The sequence below is a fragment of the Medicago sativa genome, chromosome 7 (assembly GCF_051527215.1).
Source record: "Medicago sativa cultivar Bolivia chromosome 7, Bolivia_mono, whole genome shotgun sequence".
Classification (NCBI taxonomy): Eukaryota; Viridiplantae; Streptophyta; class Magnoliopsida; order Fabales; family Fabaceae; genus Medicago; species Medicago sativa.
Genome location: NC_140755.1, coordinates 18411917 through 18421970, shown reverse-complemented (window position 1 = coordinate 18421970; position 10054 = coordinate 18411917). Strand labels below are relative to the sequence as shown.

General features: G+C 33.4%; 1 protein-coding gene across 1 annotated transcript; it reads left to right on the top strand.

Annotated features, from left to right (window-relative positions):
- The first annotated feature begins 8987 nt into the window (after window positions 1–8987).
- On the top strand, window positions 8988–9671 carry LOC146904767 (uncharacterized). The gene is made up of 2 exons (XM_085728366.1): window positions 8988–9103; window positions 9260–9671. The coding sequence occupies exons 1-2, from the start codon at window positions 8988–8990 to the stop codon at window positions 9669–9671; spliced, it is 528 nt and encodes a 175-aa protein (XP_085584492.1).
- The last annotated feature ends 383 nt before the right edge of the window (window positions 9672–10054 follow it).

Genomic DNA, 10054 nt, shown 5'->3' with positions numbered 1-10054 from the left:
AGTGTTGAGATACTTGAAAGGATCTCCAGGTCGTGGTATCTTCTTCCCTAGAGATGCTCATCTTCAATTACAAGGCTTTTCAGATGCAGACTGGGCAGGTTGCAGAGATACCAGAAGATCTATCTCTGGTCAGTGCTTCTTTTTGGGCAAGTCACTCATTTCCTGGAGGACAAAGAAGCAACTCACTGTCAGCAAATCTTCTTCTGAGGCTGAGTATAGAGCTTTGACAGCTGCATCATGTGAATTGCAATGGATCTTATATGTTCTTCATGATCTGCAGATTCAATGTTCCAAAACTCCTGTTATCTACTGTGATAATCAGAGTGCGCTTCACATTGCTGCTAATCCTGTGTTTCATGAACGCACTAAGCATCTAGAGATAGATTGTCATATTGTACGAGAGAAACTGCAGGCCAACATTCTCAAATTGCTACCTATCTCTTCCAAAGACCAGCTTGCTGTTTTTTTCACTAAGGATCTTCTCCCTCAACCATTCAACACTTTGTTGTCCAAGTTGGAGATGATAAACATTTATCACCCTCCAACTTGTGGGGGGCTATTACAGCAGCTGCAGAGAAGAATAATATAGAGAATAATAGTAACTTGCCATGCAAGTAACTTCACTATTGTACTTCATCATCTTAGTGTAGTACATTTTCAAATTGTGTAGTACAACTCTTAGGTCTATAAATACTCTTGTATCACTCTCTTTTCATAATAATGAAGATTTATTTTGCTCTTCCATTGTTTCATAATATCTCTTATAATGGTACATGAGTCATTGTCTTGTCTTTTGCCAGCGTTGTTACGCGATACAGTAGAGGTTTCCTTTACGATGTAGTAGTTTTTTTTTTTGTCTTCTTTTCCTTTATAGTAGTTTTATTTTGCCAAAGCTAATCACTCGTTAACAAGACTTTTTTATTTATCTCTCATGTAATTTTATTTGTCTTTATAAAGAATGTTAAAGAGTGCCTCAAGAATTCATGTAACTAAAAATATTTAAGATTAGCCTAAGGACAAGAGCAACCACTAGGCCAGTGGATAGTTCTTGAATGTTGAAACATATTGATATTGTATACCCCGAGTAATACTTATTAATATTTGGAGACAACAACTCCCAAAATTTTGGGCCAATTTTCTATAAATAAAATGCTAGTTATGCCACGTTTTCTATATTGCACATTTACAAATTTAATTTATTAGATTCTTTCAAGAAAAAAAAATTAATTTATTAGATAGATGGATATAAAAATAATTTAATAATATTTATATCAGACTTTTTTTAGGGGGTATTAATTTTTTAAATATAAAATTATTAGCATTTTACTTGATTGTATACACGTATTTGAAAATGAATCCTAAAACTATGATGTGAATTATTAGAGCATGATATAATTTCTTTTATAATTTATTAGGTATGAAATTCATATAGTTATATTAATTTATGTGGTGATATAGTTGTGTCAATTTATGTGAATTATTAAAAAAAAAAATGCGGTGATATTTTTCTTTTATGTGTCATTAATTTTTTTGAGATCGAGTCACCTTGTTCAATACAAAGTCAAATTTGTTATAGAGAGTGAATAATATAATCAAGTCATCTAATTCAATCATTCAATTTAATTAACAGTTCCATCAATGGTTCAATGGTTTAATCCAATATCGTTGCCAAGTGGTACATAAAACATAGGTGTTAGGTGGAAGATTCGATAATTATAGGTATAAATTTCTATGTAAACGTAACCAACTAATGATTAAGAATCCTTCAAAAAAACTATTGATTAAGAAAAATGGTTAGTCATATCATGTGAGCTAGCTATTGGTATGATGTACAAGCTTGCAATAAATCTCATCGTTAAGTCACTTGACTCAAGTGAGGTATGTATGGTGGAATGCACAAGTTTATTTTCACCATTAGATCAACCAATCTTACTATTAGATTAAGTGCAATATGATTTAATGGGACAAACTAAATCCGACTAAATTGACACGCTCATTAATTTTAATTTCAATAATCAACATGGTTTGAAATGGAATTGGATTTCCAAAGTACTAACTCTCTTTTCTTTGCCCACCTTGCATTTTATTTTGATTTTTAAAGGTGAAAATGAAATATATTACCAAACCAAACAAGTCCTTCCAACACAATATGTATCAGAACAATAAAGTCGAAAAAGAAGAAAAGGAGAAACTAGCTAAGTTATTGTCGTAAGACAAGGAATATGGTTAAACCTCCAATAATGGTAGTCAAAATCGAACATAACATATCTCGATTCCAACCATCAAAAATATTGGAGCTTAACTTTTTCATTTAAAGATTGAAAATGGTTCTCCTTGTTCTGAAAAAATGTGTCTATTTCGCTATTTCCAAATAACACACGCAACTAATATGAAAAACCAATCGAACGTTTTTGTGAAACCCCCTAAACCACAAAATTGAGATAGATGATCTAATAAAGTGTCATGAAATGCCGATGAGAATCCTATTCAGCTTGATATTAAAGGCCAAAGGTTACCATAGAAATTACATCTCACGAATAAATGATCATTGTCTTCGGTAGAACCACAGTGACTTTAACAATTTTAAGCCTTAGTTGTAATAATCCTTCGCCTTGCCAAATTATCCTTAGTATGAAGACGATTACGAAGATCTGCCATGCAAAGATAGATACTTTTAACGGAATTGCTTTTAACCAAACAACAAATGTGTTATCAAAAGAAGTATTGCCATCCATTGTAGTTAAATTGTTATAAACACTACTCACCGTGTAACACTGAAAAGCATGTAACTTCTAAACCCAACAATCCTCCACATAAACATGCAAAAGAATTTATGGTAGCAGCTCAACACACTCCCCTGTCTACTCCTCCTCCAAAGCGTACAACCACCTACGCCACTTTCACAAATCATATATGCCTCCTCATTCTCCCCTCACCCTAGAGAATGCATTTAAGCTACGGTTGTCAATTTATTACCATCTAACTCAAAAAGCCTTCTAAAGCTAACATTAAAAGAAATACATCCAACCAAGAGTCCCGCCAAAACAAAGTATTGGACCCATCCCTCCCCACACACCAAATATTATCAAGCAACCACCCTCCCTCTCCCACGCTTACACCCTTCATGATCTTATTAAAATTCTACCACCACACCGATCCTCGTCCTTTCCCATATCTCAGTCGTCCCCTTTTTTTTCCATAACGAGCACCTAACACAATGTACCATAAACTTTTGTGAGAGGTTAGCATCTTAAATAAATCTCATACACCTTAACAAATTATTCTCCTTCTTTCTACGAGATTCCCTAAACAAAAGAATAAAATTGTTTTTATTAGAATGGCAAATTTAACTTTTGTGATAAACAAATAGGCATTATAAAAAGATTCATTCAAACATAAAAAACACATGGATTAGCTACTAGCTGATAAATGGTTTAAATATAAGTATACTAGGTAGTTCCAACCAACTCCAACATCTAGCTAGCATCCCCTTGTAGTTAACCTTAACCACTTTCTTCTCCTTCCTCATCATTAATCATAACAAAGATGTTGAAGAACTTAACAAAAGACCTCACCACTGCAGTTCATTCCACCATTCCAGTCATAACCAATATTGCATCCTCACCAGACTCTTTGTTGCAAGATGTTTCTCAAATCATTTCATCAAACACTTCCAAAATCATATCAAACACAACTCCTTTAGAGACTATCAACACCATTTCCTCAAACATTTCAAAACCACTCACCACAATCACAAACATTACTCCATTAGAAACTATCATATCCATTTCCTCAAACACTTCATCACCACTCACAACAATTATAAACACTACTCCATTAGAAACCATCAAATCCATTTCCTCTCACATTTCATCACCACTCACCACAATTATGAACACAACTCCTTTAGAAACATTCAACACCATTTCCTCACATATTTCATCACCACTCATCACAATCACAAACTCCTTAGTAAATCCCCTCAACAACCTTGTAAACCGAATACCTCTTGCAACATCGTTTCTTGGAAAGGTTCGACAACTTGTCTTTGGTCCAACTCAGATCACATTCACGCCTTCATGGTATTTCTGTTTCACAGTGATTATCGTTCTTGTTGGCTTAATCAGCTCAATTTTTATGCCTTTGATCATCCTAACTAGTCCCGTATGGATTCCAACCACCACACTTTTCTTGCTCTTCACCGCAATGTTTTTGTCTGTTTGTGGATTTGTTGTTGCTATGGTGGCTATCCTTTATCAGGCTTACCGCTACTACATGCGACGCCACCCGCAAAGCAAATGAAAAAGATCTCAACATGGTTTTAAATTGCAGTCTATGACCGCAATTAAGGCCTCGATTTAAATAATTTTTATATTTTTGTGTTATTTAAATCAACTTCTTTATCTTCATGTTGCTTCTTTTACCAAAAATCTGATGTCAATGTCTAAATTTCCTAAGGATAATGCAGTGTACTTTGAATTTCACTCTACTGTGTGTTTGTGAAATCACACGCCACAAAGCAAGCGCTCGTGGATCCCTAGGTGCAATGGCTTGTATACTTCTGACATTTCAATGTTATCAAAGGATCTTCCTGCCATGTGACTAAGCTCTCACTGCATTCATCTCCTTATACTTTAGGCGTTACATCAAATAATAATTCTGTCATTTGTAATAAAATGCAACCTATGATTTTACTTTGGTATCAAGTAAATCCATTTGGTATGCTAGCTAGGCTAGGCGATGCTAATGGTCAATTTGTCAAAAATGTAATTTCCATCTGTAATATACCAATTGCTAGTAAAGAACTTTATGGTTTTTGTAATTCTTGCTGTGTTGGTAAATCACATCGATTACATACTTCACTTTCCATTACAATTCATTCTAAATTATTTGAAGTAATTCACACAAAATTATGGAGCCCTACTCCTGAGCCATCATCACATTTTGGCTACACCTTTGTATATTCTTTGTAGATGCTATTAGGTTTTTATATATTGGGTCAACCTCATCTTTTACACAATCGGCTTGTAAGGGGGAGTGGTATCTCTTTAATTATAAACTTCAGTCAGATCTTATCTTTGAGATATGTGGGACTTGGTTTTTCCACCCACTCACATCCATGGATATAAATGGTGGGTGGTCCGAATTGATAGACTCTGATACCATATTAGGTTTTTATATATTGGGCATAACTCATCCTTATATAATCGACTTATAAGGCGAGGGGTGTCTCTTTATAAACTTTGGTTAGACCTAATCTTTAAGATATGTGGGACTTGGTTTGTCCATATGCTTACAAAGTTCAATTAGCTATATTTCCTCATAGACAAATCTGATGCATTATATGCTTTTTCTCAGTTCCCAGCCGTAGTCATAAACCAATTTTCTACAACTATGTAGTGAGTTCAATCTAATGGGGGTGGTGAGTTCAGGTCCTTTTCTAAATTGCTAACCGATATAGGTATCCGATATAGAATAACCTGTCCTCATCCCTCTCATCAAAATGGTACGCTTGATAGGAAACATAGACAAATAGTTGAGTTGAGACTGGTCTAACATTACTTGCTCTTTGAATGTACAGTTTAAGAAGATGATTATTTGAGAAGAATTAAAAATTTCGATCACATTCAGCTCTGAAAAAACATAACAAAAATGTAGTTACACAGAGAGACTAAATACCAACACTTATCATTATGCACACTTGCCTTGCTTCTTGTATCCCCGTTCTTGCTGGCCTAGTTATTTTGATTTCCACGACGTTGATCAATCTAGCTAGTTCCATTTAAATACCAATGGCCACGGTTTTTATTTTTATGGTAGCTACCCTTTTTTAAGCTTACTACATGGGACGCAACATACATAGCCGATGATAAGGATTTGAATCCTCTCCTAGATGCAACGATGCAACAAAGCTTTTTTTTAAACTAGCATATCGTACTTCGAAACTGATTCCTTCCGGTTATAAGTGACTACAAGGGTGATCGATATCAGCCTTTGATTTTGTCAATTCAGAATTCCTTGACTTCAAGGAATTCGGGTCCATTTATTACTTCAAGAGGCAGCACTTTTTCACGTTGGGAAAATTGCATCCATAGTATTGGATGCAGTAGAGGAGGGATTCTCTTGTGAAAACAAGCATGGAAGTGAGAATCACACTTATGTTTTTACGCAATTTTATTTTTCAGCATAGAATGGATGTGCGAGTAACTATAAGGTATGGATTATGTGAATAATATTATTCTTACCAACAATATGTTAACTGTTTTTTTTTTCTTTGACTTTAACTTGTTTTTAATATTATTTGTTTTTACTTTAATTGATTATATTTTTCTATTAGAAACAATTGTGCTCAATGAGTAGTTGGTATCAACGCTGTGTTTGTTACAAGAGGTCATAAATAAATAATAAAAATTTCAAATTACAGGGTTAGAATATGTGTTTACGTTCATTCCTTGTCCATTTCTTATCTCTCTGTCACTTGACACGTCTTGTAGAAAGCTTAGCGCAACCACTGAGTTGTCTGGTTAGGGTGATTTGATATGGTTTCAAGCTATTTTCACATTCCCTCAAAAAAAAAGAAGCTATTTTCACATTTTTAGCTATTTAGAGAAAATTCTTCAATTTGTTGCAAAGAACAACTAAAACAAGCATAAACTCACCTAAAGACTCATAAAATTACTGAGGAAAACATGGTATGATAAATTATCATCACATACCAAACCTTATTTAGTGTAAAGGAAGAGAGAAATAAAATCACAAATAACACCAAAATGTATACATTTGACATAACTAATGTTGATAAGATATTTGACATGTTATTAAAAGATAAGTACTACTTAAAATTGTTTGAAGATCAATAAAATCATAAAGCATGAAGATAGACAAGGCAGCAAATATTGTAAATTTCACAGCATGTTTTGCTATGTCACTAATAAATGTGCGCGTTTCAGGAATTTAATTCAAATATATTTGATGGAAGGAAGATTAAAATTTACTAACAAACCAAAGTAAGGTATGAATGTAAACACAGAACCCCTTTGAACAAGGGATTGCTCATGTTCATGGTCTTTATACTTTACCTATTAATATGGTAAATTTTTCTGCAACAAAACTTGCCACCACAAAATCTCATGTTTTCCGTCAACTCCAAAATGAAATTTGTTGCGGCCTCATTGTGATGAATATGTTAAACATTAAAGAACGAACCCTAACAAACCAACACAGGCATGAGCAAAGATTGCTTAGCAAACCAATTGACATTTCCCAAACGGGGAAGTCAAAGAAACTCAACAAATATGCCACCAAAATTAGAGGAATAGAGGACTGGAAAACCATAAAGTCAATGTCGTGACATATCTATGGATACACAATACAGCTAGAGTTTAATTCCAAGAGAAAATGGGAAGAGGTTATGTTAATCAAAATTCCTATATAGAAAAAGACTAGATGTGTAAGTATTTACAATGGTAAATGGATGTCTGTGGAAGAATTTACAATGGGAGAGGGATTGAGTTGTGTAAGTATTTACAATGGAAATTTTAGAGGATTTGAATTTAACTCTTAAAATGAATAACTAGAAAATTTGGGATTTAATATCTCTATCAACTGAGCTAAACTCACGAATAAGTCTAATATCAACAAATAAAATTAATACAAGATATGAAAATAAGAAATATTTTTTTAATAATAAAGGAATTTAAATCTTAAATATGTTTGGGTCAAAAAAAATCTTAAATATATCAAGCGTGTTCAGTTTGCATTGAACTCACTCTGTTGAAAAGCATATTCTAAGCGTTGAAAAATAACTTAGCAATATCTCTGTCTTGCAATGACCCAGTTGATTCAATACGAATTTTATGTTTTGTGGGACACTTGGACCCAATTGAACGTTTAATACGAACTTTGTACTATATATACACTCAATTCAATTTTGGGGTTTTATACGTTTTAAATTTTTTGTTTAAATTCTTAAAATTTATAAAGGTCAATATATTCTGCTCCTTAGTGAAATTGTCACTTTATAGTAGAGTTTAGACGAGTTCAATTTGCTTTACTTTAAGAGAGGTTAATCGGTGTGTGCATATGATAGTTCATTGTGATATTTTGCTACTTTCAATTCGTATCAAACGTTTCAATCGGCCACATCGGATAGAAAAGTAAAGGATGAAAACGAGGACCCATAAGTTCATTGCCTTAAGGTTTTGGGTAAGAGTGTGGCGTCTCTCTCGCTTGTGCGGTTGTTTTAGCCTCGATGTGGTATCAGAGCCCCAGTTCGACAAAGGGTACGACCGAGGCAGTCGGTCCATTGCGCAGAAAGCAGCAGCGGTAGGGTTTTGGGTAAGAGTGTGGTGTCTATCTCTCTTGTGCGGTTGTTCTAGCCTCGATGTGGACGGTTCCCCCGAGCTCCCCTCATGACCCAACAGTTCCAAGTCTCATAGCTTCGTGTTCGATGTTTCTAAGCATTTAAAATATTAAAGACCAATATTGAGAATATAGAAATTGGGGCAAGTTCAATCTTTTATTCAATTGTGTGTGTATATTTTTATATATATTGTATAAGATGAATTCGTATTAAACGTCTTAATCGGCCACCTTCATTCATATTGCTCCAAATCTCATAGCTTCAATGTTCGAAGTTTCTAAGCATTTAAATATAAAAGACCAATATTGAGAATATAAAAATGGGATGGGGCAAGTTCAATCTTTTTTTCTCTTAGGGAGGGAAGTACAATAGAGTATAAAACGAATGAATTCGTATTAAACGATTTATGGGTCACTTTCACCGTTAACCCAAATTATGTCAAAGCTCTTTTTCTATGTTATTTCTTCAACAATGACAGTCCAATACAATACAAACCTTAACTCTTTATAAAAAGAAATATATAAATAGGCTTTAAGATGTCACATTATAACCAACTTTAATTTCTCATTTTGTAATATACTACTCAAGTCATTACTATCAATACAAGCTTTTCTCTATTCCTTCCATGGATGCCATGCTTCATAACAATACTGAAGTTTGTGTTGAGCTCACAGTGAGAGGAACAATGGCACAAGGAACTACAGCATCAAATGCAACCCTGTTCAATTCAACTTCAACAAGGTAAATGAGTTCAATTTTCAGCTCATAGTTCACTTCACCACTAAAACATTAACTTGCTATGTTTTCATCTTTTTATTGGTAACCCTTCTACAATGAAGTTATTAAATATACTATTGCTAACATTTTCTTTTCTTGAATTTATTCAACCCTTTCTAGTTTGAATGAAGTTGGAAAATTATTTGGCCAATTTTTCGAGCTATTGTTTATAATCATCGGGTTTGCAACACCAAATACAAGTATCGAAAAATCACCACTTCTGATGGCTTTGGTTTTCATGGTTGCTCTTTACTACTTGGTTTTGCTGCTTATTACAATGCTACATCTTCACATCAAGAACTTCCTTCCATTCATGATGGTCATTCTTTTACTTGGAAGTGTTGTTTCAGTTCTAGCTTTGATGATAATTTCTCCTACAATTGCTTGGATTTATTTGGGCTTGTGGATCTTCATCTTTGCTTTGATGTGCTATGAGAATAAAAAAGAACTCTATCAAATATTGATTCCAGAAAGGATCAAGAAAGTTTTTGAGGGTCAGACTCAGAGTGGCAATTCAGAGTTATCATTCTAGAGAAATTGATTGCATTTGATTAAGTAAAATTTCTATGTGTATCTTGCTTAAGAAAAATTTATATGTTGTATTTTTATTTTGCTGTTATTGTTTTTGATAAATGAGTTTCTACTTTTTATCATGTTGTTGTAAGATGTAAAATGTTCTTTTGAAATTTGCAATATCCTATAATAGCTATTGTCAAATAATTAATTGCATGGTTTTCTTCTTGCTGAATTGATTTTGATAAGTGTGTGTGAAAGTGGAAGTCTTTTTTCGGTATAATAAAAAAAAATTGTACCAAAAAAAAATTATTTATTTTTTTGGTAAAAAGTGTGTATTTGAAATTAATAAGTGCAAAATCCTCTTTCTTTTTCTACAAGTTATTCACTTTTATATGACTA

What these genes read in the sequence shown, in the direction of transcription:
- LOC146904767 (XM_085728366.1), top strand. Translation starts at nt 8,988, where the DNA reads ATGGATGCCATGCTTCATAACAATACTGAAGTTTGTGTTGAGCTCACA. An exon ending in TTCAATTCAACTTCAACAAG is followed by an intron (nt 9,104 to 9,259) that starts GTAAATGAGTTC and finishes AACCCTTTCTAG; the next exon opens with TTTGAATGAAGTTGGAAAAT.